At 54.3% G+C, this 25,328-nt stretch overlaps 1 protein-coding gene across 3 annotated transcripts; it reads right to left on the bottom strand.

Moving 5' to 3' along the window:
* Positions 1-18,612: 18,612 nt before the first annotated feature.
* Positions 18,613-22,480, bottom strand: TINCR (TINCR ubiquitin domain containing). 3 transcript variants are annotated; one of them, XM_072947889.1, is made up of 5 exons: positions 21,961-22,480; positions 19,697-19,776; positions 19,471-19,574; positions 18,873-18,955; positions 18,613-18,749 (listed from the first exon to the last, which is right to left on the bottom strand). In XM_072947889.1, the coding sequence occupies exons 1-2, from the start codon at positions 22,218-22,220 to the stop codon at positions 19,773-19,775; spliced, it is 264 nt and encodes an 87-aa protein (XP_072803990.1). In that variant the 5' UTR covers positions 22,221-22,480; the 3' UTR covers positions 18,613-18,749; positions 18,873-18,955; positions 19,471-19,574; positions 19,697-19,772. The 3 variants fall into 3 exon arrangements, with proteins under 3 accessions (XP_072803990.1, XP_072803988.1, XP_072803989.1); XM_072947887.1 differs by lacking the exon at positions 19,697-19,776 and having other exon boundaries at positions 21,961-22,323; XM_072947888.1 differs by lacking the exons at positions 18,873-18,955; positions 19,697-19,776 and having other exon boundaries at positions 18,715-18,749; positions 21,961-22,323.
* Between the last annotated feature and the right edge of the window lie 2,848 nt (positions 22,481-25,328).

The following is a 25,328-nucleotide window of genomic DNA, read 5'->3' as shown; positions in this document are numbered from 1 at the left end:
TGGAGTTTAGCTGTCCTGACTTGACAAAGGAAATGTGGCTGGCAGCTTCTCCTGATTAAAAAATGTGACGTTCCACCTCACCAGGATCCCAGCACCCTCCTTTTCTGCCTGCCTTCCCCGGAAGGCTCGGGAGAGAGGCTCCTCTTCCAGACTTGCAGGCTGGACCGGAGGCTGGCCAGGGCCTCTCAGGACCTTTGGCTGCCCTAAATGGGACCCCTCCCTGCCAGCCTAGTCCCAGCTGCTTGCTCTAGAGGCTCCCTAAGGATCTGCTGGTTTTTCTTTCCATCATCCAACACTCTGTCAAGAAGGAAGAATACATGCTGGGTGGAGGATGGCAGAGCTGACTTGGGAAAGCCTCACACCTCAGTACCGCAGTCAGACAGCAAGACAACTTGTGTTCCAAACTTGGTTGTGACCTTGGGCTTGTCACAGTCCAGGAAGGTTTGTTAAATACCCACTCCCCTGACCGTTGCAAAGTCCCCTGGATTTCCTCCAAGTTCTGGCAACTGATGGCACTGCTGAGACCTGCCCCCAGCATGTCCATTCTCACTGGTCAATGCCACAGCCGTACCTGTAGCTAAATATGTTTAATATCACCCCAGAAAGCAAGGGCTCTCAGCCGAATAGCTCAGGGGTCAAGAGAAAAAACTCTGGAGTTAGACCTGTGTAGAAAGCTTAGAGGCAGGGAGGGACACAGCTCGGTGCATACTTAACATGTATGAGGTCCTAGATTCAGTTCCTAGCACCACCATTAAAAAAAAAGGAAAAGGAAAAGAAAGAAGGATTAGAAAAAGTGAAGAGGTAAATAAAGGATGGGTTGATGATCCTTCCACACCACAGAGCCCTGCACAACTGTATGAAAGAATGAGGACTCTCACGCCAAGATACTTTGTTAAGATTTTTTTTTTAAAGCAAGAGTAATAGATACAGAGTTTCTGTTTGGGATGTTAAAACCCTTTCTGTGGATGGATGGTGGTGATGGTTGCACAACGGTGTGAATTACAGTGATTCAGATGGCTGAGTTTCATGCCATGGATGTCTGGTTACAATTTAAAAGTGGGGTGAGGGGAGCGGAAGGAGAGGTTTTACCTCTCAAGGGGTGACCCCACCTTGTGCTACCCACACGGCGGTCCCTCACAGGAGGCTTAGAAGCAACATCAGGGGCCATTTTAAAGAATGTGAGATCCAGAGAGGGTGGGGAGTTGCCCAGAACCACACAGCAAGGGGGACGCACAGCCAGAACTTAAGACTCCAAAGGGGCCGGAATGAGTAAGACAATCCCACACGAGCTCTCTCCAGGGAGCAGCTGATTTCGCTTAAGCTACTGGGGGGCGGTGGGAAGACAGAATGAGGAGGAAGCGTCTTCTATCCTTGGGGGAGCCATGGGAATCCCTCCCTGGGGAGAGGTGCCCGCTGGTGAGAACGTCCCTGGTAAGTCTCTGATCACAAGACTAGATGATTTCGTTATTGTCTGCAAAGCTCTCGAGAGGGTTGGCGCTTACAGATAATCACCTGTGACACAGGGCACTGGAGTCATCAGGGATCTCAGAGGCTGCTCAGATGGAGGGGCCAAGGAGTCAGGGCCAGGAGGATGCTCAAGAATGGCCCCAGCCATCACCTTCGTGCGGAGAAGGGGGCTCGGGAATCAGAGAAGGGGGAGCCTGCCTGAGGTCACACAGCCACGGGGCAGGATCCCCCTGCCACAGCCACCCATGGTAAGCCTGGGGCGAGTCCTGTCCCCCTCTGCCCACAGCCCTCCAGGACTCCCACCTCCCCGGGGTAGAAGCCCACATCCTCCCGCAGCCTGTAAGGACCGGCAAGTTCCGCCCCGCCCCTCCCCGCCCTCCCCTCCTCCCTCCCTTCCCCTCACTCCTTCCCTCTCAGCCCCGGGCACTTCGCAGATGCTCAGGAAAAAAAATAAAGGATTCCATGTCAGCTAAATGGGCAACTTGAACACATCTGGGATCTGAAAGGAGCTTCTAGGCCACGGTCTCTGCTTGCACTCCTCTCTGGATGGGTAGCTTACTACCTCCCAACGCTCCCATTTCATCTCTGAGCTGTTCTGATCATTGGCAAGGTTCTCTGCAAAATCTGGGCTGAGTTTTGTGCCCTGAAGTGTATGTGTGTGTGTGTGTCCTCTTCTCTTTTTGTCTCTGTGTTTCTGTCTCTGGGTCTCCATGCTGTTCAAAGTCACACGGATACACAGATACTGACACAGCTTCTCAGCCCTGAAAGAAAATTGCCAACCACCCCAGCAGCAGAATAATTGAATCGGTGGGCGGCCAGGATTGAATCAAGTGTGAGGGGGTAAAGGGGGGAGGCTGGGGCGGGGGGAATGCGTCTATGGGCAGGGAGAGTGTGGCTGTGGGTGGGAGGGTGGGAGGGGCCATGAAACCTCATGAGCAGCCCCAGTTCCCCCTACAACCACCCCACCACCTCTCCACCCAAGACACTCTGAGCCCAACAGAAAGAGCTAGAGGTCTGCATCTAGGACCACTCACCCCCGACCCCCCCCCCCAAATCCGCCCCTACACACGGAGTCTGCTGAATCCTCAGAACCACTTGGCAGGGCCTGGATGGGGGCCTTCACCAAGGTCCACTGCCAGGGGCAGCCACCTCATCAAGGCGAGATGCACTACCAGTCATTCATTCATTCACACATCCCCTCATCCCCCACCCACCTACCCATAGCCCCACCCATCCACTCACTCATCCATCCTCCCACCCCCCACCCCATATGCCCCACTCACCCACTCATCCATTCATCCATCCATTCTTTCACTCACCCACATGCAGGCCGACCATTCAACAAACACTCACGAAGCCCCTGCTGAGCGCCCCTTTCTGTGCTGGGTGCTAGAGACACCGGGATCATAATGACAGCCGAGGCCCCTGCTCAGCTGGAGCTTAGCATCTAGTTGGGTAGATCAGTATTAAACAAACAATTGAATAAACCACTCCATCACTGAAACTGTGACAGTTCCAAAAGACACGCTCAGGCTGCTCTGGTATGTATGATGCAGGGGAGGAGGCTACTTAGACTGGGGGGCTGCGAAAGGGCTCGCGGGGGAACTGTGTGGCAGGCAGAGGGAACAGCATAAGCAAAGGAGAGGACAGTATCCAGTGTCCGGTTCAAGGACAGGCAAGTAAAGTTGACCCTGGACATGAAGTGGGGACCCTGGATGAGAAGTGGGTTGAAGGGGAAGCTACTGACCCCAGATTGGGTGCTGTTGGGGCGTGCCCAGGGCAGAGGGACCACACCAAACACAGGTGACAGGGAGGCAAAGTAGATGAGAGATAAGTCAGAAACCAGGATGGAGGCATCTCGCAGCCCCTTTGCCAGATGGAGAACTTATGGTCCATGGGTCGTGGGACCCTGCCTTCCACCCAGGCTCCACCTAGGACTGCTCTGTCCCCTTCCTCATGTTGGACAGCCCTGAGGACCATGGAGGGAGGCCTTCAGTAGCTAGTTTCTGATCCCTGCCCGGCCAGCTCTCACTGGTCAAGCCACACCCCTAATTCAGCAGCCCCCACGTTCTCAGCTGTGAAGTGAGAACATTTCACCTACTCTATGAGGCCGGGGTGGGTAGTGTTGAGGCCAAGATGACCACAACAAGATGTTATTGTGTTCTCTACACCGTGAGTAGCACAGCCTCCTGGCCCCTGCATTATTCATTCATTCATTCATTCATTCATTCAATCAGCAAATGTTTATTGAGTGCCCAGGCACTGTTCTGGGTGCCGAGGACATAGCTGTGAACAGAACAGATATGGTTCCTCTGTCCTCCAGGAGCTGATATTAAAGTAGAGTGAGATGGGGGAGGAGATATAATAGCTCAGTTGTAGAGTGTGCGCTAACATGTACAAGGTTCTGTGTTCAATCCTCAGTACCGCCATTAAAAAAAAAAGTGAGACAGAATAACACACAAATGTTTAATTTCAGAAAGTAGTAAGAATTATAAAGCAAAGAAAGAGGACAGAATTGATCTGGGCAAGAGGCTTGTTCTCTGGGGCCGTCAGGGAAGGCTTCCCTGAGGAGGTGACGTGTAAGTTGAGGCTGCTGGGCAGAAGAATCAGTCTGGCCAAGAGTTTTGGGAAAAGCATTCCAGGCCACAGGAACAGCAAGTGCAAAGGCCCTGAGGCAGAACCAAGTTTGGTATTTTAAGAATCAGCTCCGTTTCTGCAGCTAGAGTGTAGGGAGAGGGAGGGAGGGAGAAAGGGGTCCACGCCCCCTGACCGCCCATCCTCAGCATTGGCCTGTTGCAACTCCATACCCTTAACTTACCTGGCCTTTTTTTCTCTCTCCAGCTGTCAGCTTCCTAACTATGGGAATTTCTTTCCTTCTGGCCTCTCTGTTCCCTGCTCAGCTTCCAGAGCTTAGAACAGTGCCAGACACACAGCAGACTTTCCATGCAAAATTTTGAATGAATGAATGAATGAATGAATGAACAGACATCGTTCCCATGGGAAGGGCTGGTGGGAAGGCAATTAGAGCCTCTGTCCACTTCAGGAGGCCCCTTTAGGAGGTCAGAACTGAGAGAGATGGGGTCAGGGCCTCCCTTGATTACTGAGATTCTAATTAACTCCAGGGCCAAGAGGGCTGCCCTGCTCGGAGGAATTCGAGATAAGTTTGCATCCAAGTGTTTGAGCAGAGGCTTCAGCAGGGAGGGCAGTGGCTCCCCCCGCCCCCCCCCCCCCCCCCGGCCAGCCAGCTGGCCGGGGAGGCGGGCACTGAAAGAGGTCATTTGCATAGGCAGGTAATTGGTTTTGCAAATAAATCTGGTTCTTGAAATTTGTAGATTAGCAATAATACGTCTCCAGATGAGAGAGAAAGGTCACGGATGAATAAAACAACAATTAAACTTTCAGGAGATTATTAAACTAAACAGAAGCCTGGCACGGGGCGGCCGAGGGAATAGGGAGCGAGGCAGGGAAGGTGGAAGGGGTCTAGGGTGGGGAGGTGGGCAGCCCCCAGGAGTTGGTTGATGCCGTCACCTTACTGCCTTGTGGGAGCACGGTTTGTATGTCAGGCCCCAGGCACCATGGGATACACCCAGGTCAGATCTCAGGATCCCCCATCTCAGTAGGAAACACTGAGGTCTGAGGAGGGATAGGCAGATGCCCGAGGCTGCCCAAGGCAGGATTCGAACCCAAGACCAACTTTGCACTGTCCTGGGTGGCAGCAAGCCTCATGTCACGGGGGCAGGAAGAGAGAGGGATGAAACCTCCCTCCGAGGCCTCTCGGCTGTGGGACCCAGACTGTCCCTTCCGCTAACTGCGCCTCAGTCTTCCCACACCTCAGAAATTGGGGCAAAGAGCATTTGATGTGTGATTTTAAATTTGCAAATGTTTCTGTTCTTGTGTGGCAATTAAATGTGGCACAGCCGCTAATGGATCGGGCACCGTGCCTGGCATGGTGGGGGTGCCCCTCTGGTCATTCTGGACTCCTGGCTGCAAGCAACAGAAATGTGCTCCAGGAAACATAAGCAGAACTGAAATCTATAGATAACTCTTGGAGTGGAAGGGGAAGCCAGAGAAAGATGGTCAGCCGGGGAACACGACCATACTTTGCCCCTCACTAGCACATGACCTTGGGTAAATCCCTCCTTGAGACCTCAGTTTCTACTGCTCTAAAAGGGGGAATCAGTGTGCCTGCTTTATTTAGTCCACGTGTGAAATATTTCCTGAGCCCCAACAGAGCGCCAGGCACTGTCCTGGGCGCTGAGAGTGCAGCTGAGAGCAAAACAGGCAGAAATCTTCGCCCTGATTGAGCTCAAAACCTAATGAGGGAGATGGACAATGAGCAAACAAATCAGCAGTCTTTAGGGTTTTAGAGAGTGCTGAGTGCTAGCAAGAAAATTAGGGCAGAGAAAGCACCGGGAAGGAACAAGAATTGGGGAGGGAGGGCAGGTTGTAATTTTAAACAGGATGTTCAAGGAAGGCCTCTGAGAAGGTGACATCTCAGCAGAGATTGGAAGCCATGGAGAGATCTAGGGGAGAAGCAATCCAAGCAGTGGGCCCAGCACATGCAAAGGCCCTGGGACAGGACTGTGCCTGGCATGATGGCTGAACAACGAGAAGACCTGTGTGTCTGGAGCAGAGTGACTGAGAGTAGAGGGAGGGAGGAGATGATGGCAGGTAGGGGATGGGGGCAGGGGGTGAAGGTCTCCTTGTCCAGAGGGCAAAGGTCCCCATGCTAGGGTCACCGAAACAGTGACAAACATTCACTCCTCCTTCCCAACTCATTCAGTGGGCAGAGGTTATGGGCCTGTCCCCAGTATTTATTCTCTACTTTCTCCTTTAGAAATAGAACCTTCCCAGGTAAAGACTACATTTCCCAGCCACCCTGAAGCTCAGTGTGACCATTTGACCATGTGGTGGACAATAGGATGTCCATCTGGAAGGTGGCTGTGATGGCAGGGGCTACAGCAGTCATTCTTGTCCACAAGATGGAAGTTTGGCTGAAGAGGCAGAACAACAGAAGCCTGGATCACTGGTGACTGTGGAGCCACCATTGCAACATGGGCCAATGCCCAGACTGTGAAGACAGGCATCATTTAAGCCATGGTCGTACGATGCCATGGTCCTGGTTCCACAGATCTCCAGTAAGCAAGCTGAGCACTGTCCCCAGACATCGTCTCATCTCTGCTAACACTCCTCTGCCGAAATCTGCCCTTCACTTCCCCTCCCCTCCCGATTTCCCTCCAACTCTGCTCTTGGCCTCCTAGCTCTTGCTACAACCAAGCTGTGCCATAACAAATGTGCCACTGTGTGGCCAGCCCAAAAACTGTCCTTCTTGGCTCTGGAAATCCTGCCCATCTGAGACTGCCCACTGGTTCTCCAACGGACTTAGTTTTATTCCAAGATATTTTCATGGATGTCCATCTTTCCCTATATCCTCTTCACCTTCATATCTCCCTCTCCCTTCCAGATCTTGGCGGCTCCACCAGAGCTTTTGACCTCCAAGTCCTATGTCTGTGGCAATTCTGTAAGGCAGAAAGGAGACCAGAGAGGGTGAGTGACTTGGCTGGGTCACACAGCCAGGATATCCTTCTCCAAAGGAAGCAGAGGAGTAAACCTGATTGGTGGACCAGGAGATGGTGGACCACTGACCTTCTGGCCTGGGAACAGAGGACAGTGGGAACCCACTGAGCCCAAGAAACGCCTCTGTCAGAGCTGATTAACTTCATTCCCCCATTCATTCCACAAACACTTACTGGGCCACTGAGCTGTTTGCTAGGTCCTCTTCCAGACACCAGGACCAAAACACACTCATCTTCTCCCTCTCAGCACTCACAGGTTAGTGTCAGAGCTGTGACGAAGGGGCCCAGGACAGGCCTCTGGCCTGGGCTGGAGCCTCAGGCTTCCTGGAGGAGGTGATGGAAGCTGAGCTATGAAAGATGAAGAAGGGAAAGTAGAGGGATCTACTTGAAGGGAACAGCAGGAGCAAAGGCTCAGAGAGTTTGAGTCCCTGAAAGCATCTGGAGCAGGAGGAGGTGAAGTCAGGGAGGCAATGGGGGTGAAATGCAGGGGACTTGAGTGCATGGGCAATGGGGAGCCAAGGAAGGATTTAGAGCAGGGGAGGAGTGAGATCAGATTTGCCTTCGATGAAGGTGCCGGGGAGGAGGGCCAAGAGGGGACAAGCCTGGAGGCCGATACAGGCAGGAGGGGCCCCAGGACTGAGCTGCGACTCTCCCGCCTGCCACATCCCCCTGCAGCCTCGCTGCGCCCGGGCGCAAGCAGGAAGGAAAGCCTGGAGGGGGTACCTGGCAGCCAAAAGCCCAGCGGCTAATGAGCGCGGGGCGGCGCGGGCTATTTTTAGCAGCCGCTCCTCGGGACGCCTAATCGCCGCGGCCGGCTCCCGCCAGGCTGCCATGGCAACGCTCGGCGCCGCCGCCGGGAGCTCGGCCCCCGGTCCCGGCCCGCGCTGCCCGCCCCGCAGCCCCGCGCCGGGCCCCGGGCACTGCCGCCGCCGGGAGGGGCCCTGCGCGCCCTCCCGCACCGCCGCTGTGCGACCCGGGGGGAGCCCGTCCCTGGGCCTTGGAGAGTGAGCGGGCTCAGCGCGGGCGCTGGAGGCTGAGCTCCAGGATCGAGTCCCCGCTGGGCCAGCGGCGTGGGGCGCGACCTCAGGCTGGTCTTGGAGCCTCGGTTTCTCATCTTTCAAACGGGTCGCACGTTACGTAACAGCAGGGGCCCGGATGCCTGGAGCTGGAAGCTCAGGGCCTGACCCAATGACTTCAGCCGCACATTGAGCACCTACTGTATGCCAAGCATTGCCCTAAATTTTCCATGCATTAATTTTATTTGTTTAATCCAGAGGCATTTTTGCAGACTGAGTTTTAGAGATGGGATCATTGCTACAGAGAGGTTAAGTGGTCTGCCTCAGGTCACACAGCGTGCACGTGGTGGAGCCAGGATGCCAACCCAGGCCAGCTGGCTCTAGATTCCAAGCACCAAACCACTCAGTGAACTGCACGTGTGTTAAACTGGAATTTGGAGAGGGTCGTGCTTATCTCCCAAGGGAAGTCTCGTGAACGGTGGCCTCTCAAGGATGCAGGGACCTGGTTTCCACTACTCACCTTGCTGGATGGGAAGCCAGGTTTCACTACCCACCTCCTCCCCCAGGTACAAATGGGGACATCAAGGCACTAACGGAGCAGCAGGTTGTCCCATGAGGAGCCCCAGAGCTCGGGTCTCTCCCCACCCACTGAGGAGTGCTTTTATGGACGGACTGTGGGCACGTGGCCCAGGGCAACCCACTAGTGACCCATACCTGAAGCTTTTTCAGGATATACAGCTTAGTTGAAGGGGCCAGGCTAGGAGTCAGGAAGGACAGGTCCACGCTGGGGGAACCAGAGAACAAAGCCCCGCCTTGGGCTAGGACAGGGGACAGAGTTGGGGAGGGGCAGAGTGGACCAGAGCATGCCACCTGGCCCCTCTGGGCCTCAGTTTCCCCATCTTTAAAATGGGCGTTGACCATCATGTGCCCCATCTCCGAGGGGCTGTTGGGATGATCAGAACACCCAGTGCAGGGGCCTCTCTGTCTATACTTAACATTTAGATATGCTCTACCCTGTGAACTTTTTTGCACTGGTTTGGATTCTTTAAAATATGACTTGATATGGTACGTATCTTGCGGGCTGCATTTGTGGGCACCTCCTTACCTTTTGCATCCAAGATGAGTGAGGCGCTAATCCCTGGCCACTGATGGTCCTGTTAAGTTGCTCGGAACTGTTCTGGGCACCTGGTAAACACCCAAGGATGGTGGCGGCGCAGTGGGCTATGTCAGCGGGGAGTGTCACGTGATCTTAGTGTGAGTTACTATTATTCCGCCAGTCTCTGCCCTGGGGCCTCAGGCCTAGGCAGGTCCACCTGGAAGACGGTGGGATAGCCTAGATCAACTCAGATACTATCAGTAATCCTGAGCCGTGCAAGGGCGGAGGAAGGAGAGGAACCCTCCTGATGCTTGCACACGGCTGCCCGGAGCTGGAATCCCCACGCCTCCTTCCCACTGCCCTGCCAGGCCCTGTGCCTATGTCTCCACCATTAGCGCCGCCTCGTCCTCCTCCGAGGGTGCGCCCAAGGAGGTGCTGGAGGGCTGGCACAGATGCCCCGGTGGGAAGCGGGGGTGTCACACGCCCCCCTCCCCCACCATTCCCGGTCACCCCGGTGGCAGGAAGGGCTGGGGAAGGGAAGCCAAGGTTACCATGCCCCTCCCCCAGCCTGGCTGTAATTAGCCCCAGGATGAATAAAACATGAGACAGGCCCAGAACTGTTCACCTCAGCAGGCAGAGGGTGGGGCTGCTGTGTGAGGCTCAGGGAGGGGAATTAGGACACATGCCACCCGCGGGCGTGGCTGTGGTCCACGGGGTGTGTGCAGCGTCTGCCCATCCGCCCCCCCCATGTGAGGATGTATGTATACCTTGTGTGCCTGTCCTGGGGGCTCACCAGGCCTGAGGGTGGCGGAGGCCCTCAGGCCTGGAGAAGGCTGGAAGCTCAGGAGAGCCAGCTGAAGGGGTGATGCTGGCAGGCCTGGATCATTAAAGCTGCCATCGGCCTCCCACCTTCCTGGGGACCCATTACTCCAGTTTTCTGCTAAACGCGCCTGAGTTTCCACCATTAAGACTTCTATCAGCCACTCATACCTTGATGAGCATGAAATGCTCCCCAGGGCAGAGCTCTGGAAGGGCGGAGGAGAGGCGCCCACCAGGGTGTGAGCCTTATGAGGTTGGGAGATGAGAGTCAGAGAGGAAGAGCTCAGGCCTGCCCCTTCCCCTCTGGACCTCAGTCTTCCCATCTGTGTAATGGACCTATGATGGCCAGAGGAAGCCTTGGGTTAGGGGGCTGGTGGCAGGCTCTCACTCTCCCCACACTGGGATCTGCACTAGTTAAATTAATGCCCTAGACCCTGGACCCCAGGAAATGGTAAAATCTCCCCAAAAGCCAGCCAAAAAGTCATGGGCTCCTCTAAGTATTCCTGTAGCAGAAAGGAAGGTGGGAGATGGGGACTAGATAGGAGAGGGCAAGAGCCTCCGTGTCCCCAGTCTGAGGACACACCGTCCCTCCAACCCACTGTGCCCCTTCTCTCTGCCCCCTCGCCCCCCAACAACACCACATCTACTCATTCCGGGCTCCCCGCCTTGGTTCATGCTGGTCCCCCCACCAGTCCTGCCTAACCTCGCCCTTTCCACCTTCTGTCCAGATCCACTCTCCGTTTGAGGGGACCATCCCCAGCTCCACCACCTGGAGCAGCCAAGTAACCTCAGTAAGTTTGCCCCTTGGTGACTCGGTTTCCGATCTGCACAGTGGGGAGCAGAGGACATAGGAGGCAGCTCATGACACAAGTTCAGAGTTTGGCCTCCAGGCCCCATCCCCTCCCTGCTGTGTGACAGGTCACTGGCTCGCTCTCAGCCTCAGTTTCCTCCCCTGTAAAATGGGAGGATAATACTAGGGGATGGGAGGAGGGTCCAAAGAGCCCATGATTGTCCTCCCATTACTGATATCCTACCCAAGCTGGGCTGTGTGGAGAGCCCTGGAGAGGCTCCCAGGCTAGGGGACACAGAGACCTCCCAGCCCAAGCAGTCAGGGTCAGCAGGAGACTGGGGGACCCTTGGTGGGGTAGGTGAAGCCTCAATTTAGGAGTTCATAAAGAAAACCCCCTGCAGACGTGTGCCCTGAGTTTTGACATGGCTCCAAATAGGACCACATAGATCATTTTTAACAGTTATATATTTACTTCAATGTTTGTATCTCCCAAATTTATTACCTTCTACTCCGCTCAAAAATATATATGTATGGGCTTTCACAGTAGGATATAAAGGGACATTTTTTAGATAAATATATTTTGTTGGAAAAGAATGAGGAGGAGGTTTAGAAAAAAATGATGGAGCGAATGAGGGAGGCCTGGAGCTGGGAGCCACTCGGGTAATAGATTTCTCAGCCTGTTCCTGGGCATAGTAATTAATCCTGAGGGGCTAATTAAGTTTGGGCTTCCACTCCAGCCACTCAGCAGCCTCCCTCCCAGCCTTCCCTCTTCCCCAGGGAGGCCCAGCCTGGCCCAACCCTGCCAGGGCCTCCCTCCTGCAGCGCTGTCAGGCCCCCAGATCCCTGGGCTTAATCATCCGGAATTAAGGTTTAATCAGAGGCCTTTACTGCAGGGAGGGGAGACTGTGTGGGAGGAACGGCCTCCCAGGTGCAGTAGCGCCTGGAACAGGGTGAGAAGAGTGCGGCAGGGTGGAGCCAGCGCAGGGCCAGATTTCATCAACTTTAACACTTAGATACTTTGTTCATTTACTTGTTTTTGCATTCGTTGTGAGTTTTTTCAAGTGTTGCATTAAAATGTTATTTATCCGGATGACTGAGTTTGGTAGCTCCTCCTAAGGTTTTTTCCCCCCAGTTTTATTGAGAAATAATTGACATACATCGGCGCATAAGTTTAAGGCCAAAGGCATGATGGTTCGATTTCCAGATATCATGAAATGATGACCACAATAGGTTCAGCTAATATCCATCTTCTCATATAGATACAATAAAGATAAAAGAAAGAAGAAAAGAAGAAAAGAAGACAGGAGAAAAGTGTTCCTCCTGGTGATGAGCACCCTTAGGCTTTGCTCTCTTAACGACTTTCCTGGGTACAGGCAGCAGTGTTGCTTGCGGTCATCACCTGTGCCTTACAGCCCTGGTGCTTTCGTTTTCGTATACCTGGAAGTTTGCATCTTTTGACCACCTTCCTCCAAGCCCCCTAAGTTTTGCGCGAAGACCAATGCTTCACTCTCCTCACCCTGATCCTGGCCCTGACTGGTGCAGGGAACCAGCAGCTCCTAAGCATCACCACTGTGAGGCGGGGGTCTACTATTGGACCGATTTCATGGATGGAAACTGAGGCCCAGAAGAGCAAGTCATTGGCCGCAGATCACTTGGCTAAGGGGAGGCAAAGGCAGGATTCAAACGCTTGACTTTGCTGAGGCGCGGTTATCACCTGTCCCGGATCCAGAGGTAATACAGCCAGCTTCCCCCAGCTCCTCAGAGCCTTTGCTCTTGCTAAACTGGCCACATCCCATCCATCTAGGAGGAAAAACTCATGCCCTCCCCAAAAGGTCCTGCACTATCTGCCTCCGTCCCCTCCTCTGCCCTCCCCTCCTCCCTCTCTCCCCTTCGCTCACTCTGCCCCAGCCACACGGGCCCCCTCGCTATTCCTCCAGCATGCCAGGCACGGTCCTGTATCAGGGCCTTGTCACCAGAAGTTCCCTCTGCCTGGAGTGCTCTTCCCCCATCATCACTCACCTGGACCAGGGTAGTCACCTTCACCCTGGTACCCTGGCTCCCGCTCGCCCCCACTCCCAGCTGAGGCCACCAGAAGGCACCTGTGAGCACCTGAGTCAGGCCCCTCCTATCCTCTGCCCACAGCCCACCTCCTTCCAGGTAAGAGCCCAAGTCCCCCACAAGGCCCTGTGTGACCTGTTTCCAAGGGCAATGAGAACCATGGAGCCACTGGTCCTGGCAAGCAATAATCATATACCCTAGTTCTATACTGTCCAATATGGGAGCTACTGGTATTTCAAATGTGATTGGTTGGAACTGAGATGTTCTGTGAGTATAAAATATGCACCAGATTCTAAAGACTTGGTATGAAAAAAAGAATGTAAAATAGCTCACTAATAATTTTTTATATTGACTGCATGTTAAATTTATATTTTGGATGTACTGAGTTTAATAAAATGCAGTATTGAAATTAATTTCACCGCTTTTTTTCCCTCTTTTTCTTCTGGCTACCAGTAAGTGTTAAATTACTGGCTTTCATGATCTGCCTAGTGACAACACTAGGCTAACTTGATGACATTTTAATTCTAAGATGCTGCAGCCTTTGCACTGCCCACCAGAGGGGCTAGCTGAAGGAAAAGGAAGTTGTTCAGAAAAACAGTTGATCCTTTGTGGTTGTCGTCTTAGATCAGTTCTTACAATTCATGCCTGTGTTTGCAATCTGCCATCTTGAACCACCTAAGGGAGACAGCTCTACCACTGGGTAAGGATTCTGCCACCAACCTTGAACCCATTTTATTCTGTCAGGGAGGTTAAAATAATTAGGTCTCCAAAGCCAGCTCACCAATTCTGCGGCATTTACTGGATACCCACTGGGTGCCACACGCTGTCAACTTAAAGTGATTCCCCCAATGGATAAGGATGCTTTCTCTTCCCTTTTTCCAAATGAGAAAACTGAGGCTCAGAGAGGGAAAGTCAGCTGCCCAAAGTGGCCCAGCAGAGCCAGGCTTTGCACCCAGCCTCATCTGCCTCCATGTCTTCTGGGCCTCTCCCCGCAGCCAGCTCCCTTCCAACCCCTAATAAACTCCCGAGAAGTGCTGGGCAGACGCAGCAGTGAGGACACTCTTTATCTGTCCGTATCAGGCCAGCTCAGTGCAGCAGTCAATAATTAATTCTGAATTTCCCCCCATTTATCAAAGCGGCAGGAGCCAGAGTGCCTGGAATCCCAATCCCAAGCCTCTGTGCCCCTTGGCCACCTGGAGGCGGGCACAGAGGCAACAGGAACTGGGGCGGGGGGGGGTGCCTCATTGAGCCTGGGAAGGGAGGGTGTCCCTGGGTCCCACTCCCTTCCTCTGGGTTCTTAAATGTTGTGCGATCCAGCAGTGACCAGACCAGACCTCATCCCAGGCTTCACGGTGCCCACAGGCTAGTGGGGAAAAATAATACATTGAATGAATAATAATATAAATAATTAATGCTACAAGGGAAAAGAACAGGATACCATGTGAATGCAAAACCGAGGGAAGGTGATTGTCTAGAGTCTCCCCAAGGAAGTGACATTCAGCCTGCAAATAGGAGAATGCAAGACAAGGGGTGGGGAGAGGGTTCTCCCAATGTAGGCACAACACATACAAAGGCCCTGTGGCAAGAAAGAGTTTCTCCCCTGTGGCAAGGGGTTAAGTGGGTCTGGAGCTCAGAGCACAAGTGAGAGGACAGTGCTGGGCCTGGAGCCATCACAGTGAGGCCAGCAGCCATCAGGGGAAAAGACAGGAAGTATCTCCGATGATGGGGGATGAGAGTGAGGCTGCTGCCACCGCAGGTGAGTCAGATGGCAGGCGACTCTGTGATTTTTTGTTTTGTTATTTCTTACAACTCTTTTCCCCTCAGAGGATTCTTTCAAACCCAGTTGGGTGCAGGGATGAGTCAGTGTTTCTCTGCCAAGAAAACAGCCTCAGCCAGGCTAGCAGCTCCTGGCCCAGCCATCCTAAACACTTCCTCCTTGGACAAGTGGGGAAACTGAGGCCCAGAGAGGGACAAGGACCACTTAAGCTCATTCAGAAGAGGACTGTGGGCCTGGCCCAGAGGAGGGGTCTCCGAGATCCCAGAGGCAACTCCCCGTCTGCCCTGCAGCTTCTGTCTCTGCTGCTAGACCTCCAACCCCATGAAGGCCCATAGCCAGGTGTCCTGGCCACCACTCTGGCCTCAGTGTCCTGCAATGATTATGGAATGCATGCACCCGGCAGCTTTCGGAAACACCCGAGGGGTCATGCTTGGGGCATCAGGGGAAAAGGGTGTCCTTTTCGAGAGGGATATGAGAGACAGATACAGGGGTACACAGAGAGAAGCTGCCAGAGACAGAGATGGAGGCAGACAGAGAGATCCAGATAGAGATAGAAGAGAAGCAGAGGTCCAGAGACACAGAGAGAAAGAGTGATGAACGGGAGCAGGTACCTGGAAGAGACTAAATGGGATGCAGAGACAGATGGGGGGGTGGCAGGTTCAGGACCCCCACTCACCTGGATAGGAGACATCGTGTGAATTACAAAGAGTCCGCTTCCAGAGACCGTCTCACCCCCTCAGCTGGATGCTTTTGTGCAGTGAACAACCTGGTCCACTATCTGCGGCAGTCAAAGCAGGATCTGTCTTGGTATCAAGCAGCCAGCACAGGGCCGGGCACACAGAGGGCACCTGGTAAGTGTCTGTTCAACTCATGGACAGAGTTAGAGAATGCCAGAATCTGGCCTGGAGTCACAGAGAGAGAGAGGCAGAGCAGAACTAAAGCAGGAAGTCCAGGCCCCTGCAGTTTCTGGCTGAGCTGCAGGTGCCTCCTCTGGGAACCACCTGGATTTACTTGACCCCCAGAAAAATTTCCCTTGAACTTCTGGGAGCACAAAGCAAGCAGCCAGCCACGGCGGGAGGCGGCCCCTCCCCAGAACGCCATGGGCCCCAGAGAGAGATGGTGGTTGCCAAGTCTCACCCGAAACTCCTCGCAGCCCAGACTTGCTCCTGGGGTGGAGCCAGAAGCCTGTGAGGCCCCGGGGGGACCAGAATTCCCCCCTTTTCATGGCCCAGAGATGAGAGGGGGCTGGCTTGAGGTCACCCAAAATAGGAGTCAAAGGGAAACCATTCCTGGCAGAGGGAACAGCTTGTGCAGAGGTCTGGAGGTGAGAGGGAAGGGAGAAGGTCAGGCTTAGGACTGAACTTCGATGGAGAGTGAAGTTCAAGGCCAAGTTATGGAGTTTAAACTTGGCTTTGTTTCCAAATACTTAATCTTTTATTCCATACACATTCAAAGATGGCCCTCTGTACCTAGTCCCAATCTGGGTGATCCTGGGGCCCCAGAGGCAACCTCCCAGACTGGGAAGACACACAGACCTCCCTGCTCTGTGGGTCAGGTGAGCCAGAAGGGACAGAGGCTGCAGGACCCAGAGGCCGGCTGGGAGAGAACTGCCGAGCCCACATGGAGGCGGAGCATTAGAGCCAGGACCTTGAAAATGTATGCCAGGTGAAAAACATCAGAAAGGATATTCCAGTTAGACAATATGGAAGTCTAGAGGTGTGTGATAGTCAGGCAAGTGCTGGAACCGAGCCACGCCGGGCAGGGATGCTGACCCTGTCTCCAAAAGGGTCAGAGCTGGACTGGAGAGGGAGAGCGCGCTGGGGCAACAGAGGCCCAGAGGTAAGTGGAAGCATTTCTTGGAGGATCAGAAATGACTGCATGAAGAAAAGGGCTTTGGAGCTGGTGCTTTGAAGGATGAATAGGAGTTTGCAAACAGAAAAGGCAGGGCAATGTAAACTGAGCAGAGAGGCTGTGGCCCAAATTCAAAGAACATGTTGATAGAGCAGCAGGAGAAAGAAGGACATGAGGAGTAAGATCAGTCAATGTCAGATTTTGCCAGATTCAAGCCTGGCAGCCTGCCATTCAAGGCCAAGAAACCCAAGGACAGTTCCCTTTGGCTCCTCCAAGTCCTGGTGGGCCTTCTCCAGCCACTGTCATCTCTCAATCCTTGAGTCACAGGTACTGTTCACTTTGGTCCATGACAGCACTTGGTGGGGGACACTTTCCACAATGTGGCTCTGGGATCTCAGGCCAGGTTTGTGCCTCTCTGTGCCTCAGTTTTGCCATCTGGAAAATGGGAACGCTGAAAGCCACTTATGTTGTTTGTGTTCATCTCAAGACCGAGAGGCCTCCAACAATGTGAAGGAAGAAAAGAGGTAACAGGAAGAAAAGAAAGGAGGGAGGGAAGGAGGAAGGGAAAGACTTTGTGCCTCTCCTCCAGACCAACACCAAGGGACAGGTCTAACATTATTATTTCAGAACACGCCAGAGCTGTCGAGGCTTAAGAAATGGGTGGTGATTTGCATGTGATTTGCATGTGATTTGCATGCGATTTGCATACTGTTTGTTAAATGTCAAAATGGTCTGAAAATGCTTTCTCCCACCCCGTACTTCAGCCAAGAAGCAAAAAACCCCCTCCCTTTTCCTTCATCAGTGACTCCTGCCCCATGGGCTGGGACTCCTCTCTTCTGGGCAGAGGCCCAAAGCAGGCAGAAGCAGGGGTCTGGGCTGCCTCCCCGCTGTGTGTCCCCAGGGCACCCAGTGCCACCTGAGGTCTCAGTTCACCAACTGCAAAAGAGAGTTGTAGGCCCTGCCCTAGGAGGGACCGCATGGGGCAGCACTGGGGTCTCTGGGTACCTAGTTTTGGGCGAGGCGCCAAGGGGGGATAGGAGGAACCGGAGATGAGAGGGAAGCAAAACCTGGGGGCCTCAGGAGTGAAGTGGGGGGTGACTGTCTCCTCCTCCAGTCCCCTCTCCTCTTGGCCCCGGGAGGAAAGAACAGCCCAGCAGGCCAGGCACCACCATCCCCACCCTTTGAGAGGCAAATGCGCGGTCTGAGCACAGCTCTCCCTGCGGCCACAATTTATTATCCACCTGTCCTCGCTCTGGGCCCTGCGGCCAACAAGATTCTTAATTAAAACGTTATTTCTTCCCCGGCTCCCGAGCCTCTGCCCTGTGACGCCAGCACCTGGAACGTGAACGTGGCCGTCAAGGGCACACAGGCCGGCCATCCCCAACCCCCAGGGTTTACGCAGAGGACCCGACGCCTTGTGGCCGCAGACCAGAGATTCAACTGAGGTCCAACATTCTACCTGGAGGGTCTTGTGCCCAGAATTCCTACAACACACTGCCTGCAGGACCCTGGGATACCCCTACAATTCCATCAAGTCTCAGCACACTGCCAGTCACAGGCCTCCCCCGCTAATTCCCCACCCACTCACCAGAGCCCTTTAGCTGCAACCAGGAGACCCCGTGCAGGTGGCAAAGCAGTGGGATTTAACCAGAAGTCCACTGCCACGGAGGGGAGGGCACGGGTGCAATGTGGGGAGGTGTTTGGGTTTGGGGGTGGGTGTAACAGTGGAGCACTGGGAGAGAGCTGGGGTCCCCCAATCTCCATCTTTAGTCCTTCGAGGTTTTGTGTCTGGCTGCACTCCCAGCCAAGGCTGTTCACAGTAGAGGGGGCCTGTTAAGGGGCCAGAAGAGGACAAGGTGCCCACTGGCTGGGAAGGAGGGAATCCAAGAAAACTTTCTGGAGGAAGCTGAATCCCAGGTGGACTGGAGCTGCAGAGAGGGGTGTGAAACGTGCTTCAGGCAGGGGGCACAGCTTGGGCAGAGGCGTGGCCCAGAGGATGTACAAGGCAGGAGGGGTGATGTCCCCAAGCTCCTCTCCTCTCCCCTCTGTGCTTCTCCTGTGACATCCTCCAGCCACTTCCCAAGGTGGCACGGTGGTTCCCACTGCAGACCAGGCGCCAGAAGCCCCAAGGCAGGAGCCATGGCCTCAGGACCGCACAGCGTGGCTGGAAGGCTGCCTGGGCTGGAGTAGCTACATCCTAGGTCAGTGTCAGGGACTGGGGCTCCATCAGGAGTATCCCAGGCCGTGGGCGCCAGCTGGTCAGGCCATGTTTCACCGTCTACCCTGGGAGCCCAGAACCCTGGAACAGCAGGAGGGAAGGGATAAGACAATTTCAGTCCAAGCTCCTGGGAGGGTGAAACACCACCTCTCTGGCCAGTTTTCCTTCTTCGTTTTCCCCTAACAGCCCAGTGGACAGCAATACCTGCAACAAGCTCCTCCTTCCTGAGGCCCTGGTGCCCTCCGGGAGGGACCGGATGGCCCTTAGTCACAGGTAGCCAGCCATTCCTGGGGGAGGGGGGGAGGGGTGCCTGTTTGAGCCACCTGGTGGCGGTTTCAGGAATTGCAGGCAAAGAATGCAGTTAAAACCGACGAACTGAGGGGGAGGGTATAGCTCAAGTGGTAGAGCGCGTGCTTAGCATGCGCAAAGTCCTGGGTTCAACCCCTAGCACCTCCTCTAAAATATATATATAAATAAATAAACCTAAAAACCTACCAACTGAAAACCTCCGTTCATTGTTAAGGAGGGGGATAACAGAGCCCAGAGAGGAGGAGACATTTGCCCAAGGTAACACAGCAAGTCAGGGCAATACTCAGGCCAATGTGTTAGTTCAAAAGGAGGTGAGAAGGTGAAGCCAGTGACCCTGCTCCAAGGGCCAGAGGCATTGAACTGTGTGTGTGTGTGGGGGGGGTGACGGTCATCAGAGATGAGTCCCTTCTCCTCTCTGGGTGTCAGCTTACCCATCTGCGGTCTCCACAATGTCTAAGGTCCCTTCCCTGTCTCAACGACGGGAGTGACTTACCCAGAAAGAGGTCAAGGCTCCCGGGAGATGCTCCCCAGCCTGCTCCTTCAGCCAGCATCTCCGGTCCCCTCGGTCATGGCTCCGTGTCCTCCAGCCCAGACTACCTGAAGAAGGGGGACAGGAAGACACAGGTTGTAGGCCAGTGCAGCCCCCACCTCGGCACTTAAGGCCTCCTATTCTGCTCCGTCTTTGGCCAATGTATCTTCCTGCATCTGTCAGGACTCACCTCCAGCCTCAAGACCCTCTCCCTTGCTTCCAGGCATCACTAGAGCTCCAGAAAAATGTCCTGAGCAGCCCCTTCCTCACCTCGAGAGATCATACATGCAACAAACATTTACTGAGTACCTACTAATTGCCAGGCACTGAATTGGGGGACCAGCGGTGAACATGAAGGACAATACCCTCCTAGAGTTTACAGTCTAGTAGGGGAGACAGGGTGAAAAAAATTAGTAAAATAATTAGTAAAATATACAGAAGTTGGGGGAGAAACATGAAGCAGGGGTGGGGGATAGTGCTGGTGGGATGCAATTTGGTCAGGAAAGACTGCACTGAGGAGGAAGCATCTGAACAAAGGCCTGAAGGAGCTGAGGGAGGGAGATGGGAAGCATTCCAAGTGGAAGGAACAGCCAGTGCAAAGGCCCTGAGGTAGGGCCATGTCTAGAGAGCTGGAAGGACAGTCGACTCTATCCTAGTTCAGCCTCCACTGTCACTCACTTGGCCCTCCACCCTTTTACCCACCTCCCCATCCCACAGCCTGTCCTCCCGCAACAGCCACTAGAAGATGGCTGTGAGCACCCGTGTGTCCCCTCCTTCCTCTGCCCACAGCCCTCCAGGACTCCCACCTCCCTAGGGGATAAAAGCCCAAGTCCTCAAGGCCTTGCACCACCTGCCCCTCATCCCCTCCCTGCCCTCACCTTCTCCCTCTCTCCCCCTCACTCCCTCTGCTCCAGCCACATGGGCCTCCTCGCTGTTCCTCCCACTGCCAGGTCCTGCCCCAGGGCCTTTGCAAATGTTCCCTTCACCTAGAACACCCTCCCACCCACTCTTGTTCTCTTTGTTTAACCAGCTCTTTCACATCAAACCCTGAACATCACCTTCTCAGAGAGATCTCCCCCAGCCATTGTTGATGGGGTGGCAACACTCCCCCACCTTCCTGCACCACTTTTCTGCCTCTTTCCACAGCGCTTATTACAACCTGACATTCTAACGCATTTACTTGGTTCCTTGTCTGTCTCACCCACTGGACTGACTGTGGGCTCCATGAGAGCAGGCCTGGTCTGTCTGGGTCACTGCTAGGTTCCTGTGTCCAGCACACAGCGGGCACTCAGTAAATGCTTATTGTGCATTGAACACTGTGCGGATGCCTGTGCGCCGCCCCGCTGCTAGGCTTGGCCTGGCCGCTGCCAGGAACACCCTCTCCCAGTCCCAAGCCCCAAACCCCCATCAGTCACCATCCCACCACCACACAAGAGAGCCGGGGGCCCTCCTGCCTCACCTCCAGCCTCCAGGACTGGCATCTGAGACTCCTGCTCCTCATAAACCCCAGGGTTACATATACAGCTCCACTCCGTCCCCTGCCCAGCACCTCCATGAAAGCATCCAGGGCTCTGGGGCCAGCTCCTACCCACCTCCACCATCTCACTGTCCCTCTCACCAAGCACCGGCCTCCACCATTTCCGCAGGGTGCCCCAGGGGAAATGGCCCAGCTGCACGTCTCTGCAGACCCCTCCTTGGGCTGGGGAACCCACTCATCTTGGGTCACCTTGGCCAGGGGACCTCTTTGGATACCCTGGGTGGCCAGGTCAGAGTGTGGGCAGCAAGTGTCAGGATGGGATTGTGGGAAAGGGAGGGATAGTGGGGGAGATGGATGAACAGAGAGAAGAAAGAGACACACGGAAAAACAGCAGAGGCAGAAACGGACAGAGACACAGAGAGACAGAGATGGAGACAAAGAGAGACAGATATAGAGAGACAGAGACAGAAGGAATGAAAGAAAATAAACAGGGACAGTGTCACTGAGAGAGGGAGAGACGGGAGAGAGAGATCATGGGAAAGATGGGGAGACCAGGGAGAGGCAGACAGAGCAGAGAGGAGAAAGCTGGCAGGGGAACCCAGCTGCCCTCCCGGCCTCCCTCCAGGCCTGCCCTCCTCCATCCTTCTCTCCCAGCCGGTTCTCACAGTCAGCGGCGCTTGGGGGTGAGGGGAAGGGAAGGCGGCATACACAGGGAGGAGAAGGGCCCTCAGTCCACCCTTGGGCAGCCATCCCACCCACCCCACCCTGACCCCAGCCAGGCCCTCCTGTGCGTCCCCAGGCTCCGCCCGTCCTGACCCATCTCACCCAACCGCGACCCCAGCTAAGCTCCCCTGTGCTCCGCCGTTTTCCCCCAACCCTGATTGACCCCCCCTCCCCGGAGCGCCGGCCAGTCTCCCCTGTGCCACCCTCCCCAGCCCTGGCTCCCAGGTCGCCCCCCCGGCCCCGCCCGCGGCCACCTGGGGTCGCTGACGAGCAGCAGCACCGAGCCGTCCTGCAGGCGCACGTCGCGCACCGTCTGGTGGTCGTCCAGCCGCCGCGCGTTGTAGTAGAAGGTGCGCTTCCAGGAGGACACGCCCTGGCCTACGAGCTGGGCGCGCAGGTCGCTGAGCGTGTCCCGCGGCCGCACGGTGAGCGGCAGCAGCAGCGCCTCGTCCGCCAGGTGCACCTTGATGTGGTAGCGCTTCCAGCGCGACAGGCCCCGCCGCAGCCCCTCCATGGCGCCCGCCGGGCGCTCGGACCCGGCCCGGGCCCCGCGCGCGCCCTCCGCACCCGCCCGACCGGCCCGGCCGCCCTCCCGCCCCCGCAGCGCCCGCGCCCGGCCCGCCCGCCCGCCGGGGCGCGCCCTGCTCGCAGGAGGGAGGCCCCGCGAGGGCGGGGCGCGGGGGGCGCGGGCCCGCAGGTCCCTGGTCCCCACCCGCAGGCGCCTCTTCGTTAAGGTCCAGGTGTACGAAGTGCCTAGGGCGCGCCGGGCGGATGGAGGCTCCCCAGATGCCTGCGAACAAAATGCACAGAAAGGAGCCACATCCTAAAGATAAATATGTACGTGCACAGTGCATCCGATCCTGGGAGGTGCCGGGGAGGGGCCAGAAGAGGAGGAGGGTCGGAGACTGGCCGACTATTTTAGACAGAGATCAAGGTCAAGGGAGGCCTCTCTGAGGAGGTGGCATTTGAATGGAGATCTGAAGGAGTGGCCAGCCACGCCAAGGGTCTTGATCAAGAGTACCCAGGCTTACATGGGAACAGCCCGTGCAAAGGCCCTGGGGCAGGACAGGGTCTGGCTGTTAGAGGAACAGTGAGGAGGTCCCTATGGCTGGAGCCTAGTAGAGTGCAGAAGGGGAGAGAGGGAGGAGGTGAGGGTAGGGAGGGGATGGGGCAGGTCATGAAGGGCCTCTTGGGCCTCGGAGAAAACTTTTACTCCGAGGGAGGTGGGAGCCCTGGAGGGAAGTAACTGATGTTCGTATTTGTCACTCGTGTATTTGATACTCATTTTAGTCCCTTATTTCCTTCAAGACATATTCAACCAGCACCTATTCTGTGTCCAGGCTGGGCTAGGCAATGCTGGGCGTCAGAGAAATCTCAGCCTAGGCCCTTAAGGGTCACCCAGTTGAGGGTGGGGGACACAGAGCTGGACAAAGACACTCGCAGTCCTATGTGGTGAGGGCTTGAGTAGTAGGAGAGATCCCAGGCTGGGAAAGGTCAGTAGGTGGAGATGGCTCCCCAGGTTGGTGGGCATTGGAGCCCTAGGGCTTTGCAGATAAATAGGAGTTCAACACTCCCACCAAGGAGGTACCTGCCCATGGTCACCAACTAGATAGGTCACTGTGTGCCTAGTGGGGAGAAGCAGGAGTCAAGGCTTGTGGCCAGTGGCAGTCAGGGGAGGCTTGAGAACGGGATCACCTACCCCCAATTCCATGCCATTTCCCCCCATCCTTGCAACCCCTGCAGGCCCTGCCAGCCTCTTCAGTCTTACTTATCCAATCACCCTCTTCCTGAACCTTCCTTGATTACTGCCTGCCCCTACCACTGACATACCTGCTAGGACAGGACTGACTGGTTCTAGGTATCTAGGATGTTGACTTGACCTCAGCGATTCAAAGTGAGTACTTAGAAGCCAGTGACAATGGAGCTCACTGGGGACTCCCCACTCAGCAGTGGCTGAGAGCTGGTGGAGGGAGGCTGAGGCCAGAACAGGGCAAGAGCTCTAATCCTGACCTGGAAACTTGGAAGTTCCTGGGGAAGGAACTTAAGCTCCCTGGGCCTCGATGTCCCCATCTATCCAATGGGGCTGTTATGAGGTACAAATTACTGCAGGTAAGTGCTTAGGAATGTTCCTGAAGCGTAGTCACTGGCTAATTGGACTCTTCAAAGAAAAGCAAATAAAAAAAATAGCAAACAGGAAAAGAAAAAAAACCCACCTGCTAAGTGACAGATGGGCTCCCAGGGACTTGATTGAAAGAAAAACAAAAGCAGAAGAAAGAAAGATTACCTGAATTTTCATATGACACTATTATCTCCCATTTTACAGATGAGTAAAGTAAGGCACAGAGAGGATGACTTCCCTGAGGACAAACTGAAAAATGGCAGAGCCAGGATTTGAACCTTAGTCACCCAGCTGATGCAGCTTCTTATACAAACATCAGATTTCAAATGGAAATCTTATTTATTTTCTTTTTTGAGGAGGGTAATTTGTCTATTTATTTATTTTAATGGAGGTACTGGTGATTGAACCTAGGACCTCGTGCATGCTAAGCACATGCTCTACCACTAGAGCTATCTCCCCTCTTCCCCAGATGGACATTTTAAACGTGGCTAAGAGCAAAACAGATCCCAGATGGATCACTGCCCCTCCACCAGCCAAAAAAAAAAAAAGAAAATAAAAAACAAAAAAGAGAGAGTAACTGTTAAACTACTAGAAGAAAACATAGAAGTTAAAAATAATAATAATACCAGTGTACTGAAGTGTGACATTATACCTTTAATGATTTAAAAGATTAATAACTGACTACAAACAAATATAAAATTCCTGTATTCCACACACTCACACAAATACTAGAAGGTAAATAGACAAAATCAGGGAAACTTTTCCAAGACATAATAGACAAAAGGCTGATTTCCTTAATATGTAAAAAGCTTCCAGAAATCAATAAGGACCAACAACCCAATAGGAAAAGACTCAAAAGTCATGAACAGTTTCCCAAAAGGAAATATCAGTGTCTTCTAGGCACATGAAAGGGAGTTCAATCTCACTCACAGTAAGCTAAACATAAAATAAGCTACCATGAAATACCTTTTTAAAAAAAATCTATCCGGTTGCTAAGGATGAGAAAGTTTGATGTTCCACCATGTTTCTGGGGTCCTGGGGAACAAGCAATCTCATGCATTGGGGTTCAGAGTGTGAAATAGCCTTATCTCCCTGATAATAGCTGTTGGAATGAGAAGCTGTTATATTCCTTCTGGGAATGTCTCCACGTGCCTGAGGACAGATTAAAGCACAGCAGACATAATGAGCAATTTACATGTAATCCACAAGGCTGACCTCACTGAACAAAGGAGGGAAACTGAGGCCCAGAGGAGGGGAAGGGACAGAATGAGGACCTAGGCTGGAGTGCACTCTCTCCAGGGAACGTGGGCAGGCTGGCTTTACCTGCGGGACCCGGTCACCACGGCCCCAGCCATCTCCCTTGTCAGGCTAAGCTCCCGGTCTCCAGAAGCACACCTGTTGGCGTGTAGAACAGGTCTGAGCAAGGCACAGGGACACTTGGCTTTAACATATGGAGGCCATGCTGGCCACGCAGAGCCCTGTGAGTGCCGGGTGCCAGTTCCA

Source organism: Vicugna pacos, chromosome 22 (assembly GCF_048564905.1).
Source record: "Vicugna pacos chromosome 22, VicPac4, whole genome shotgun sequence".
NCBI classification, from domain to species: domain Eukaryota; kingdom Metazoa; phylum Chordata; class Mammalia; order Artiodactyla; family Camelidae; genus Vicugna; species Vicugna pacos.
Note: the sequence above shows the minus strand (reverse complement) of the source record. Positions and strands in the feature narration are given on the sequence as shown.

Excerpts from the sequence above, each read along its gene's own strand:
- TINCR (XM_072947889.1), bottom strand. The coding sequence starts at position 22,220 with ATGGAGGGGCTGCGGCGGGGCCTGTCGCGCTGGAAGCGCTACCACATC.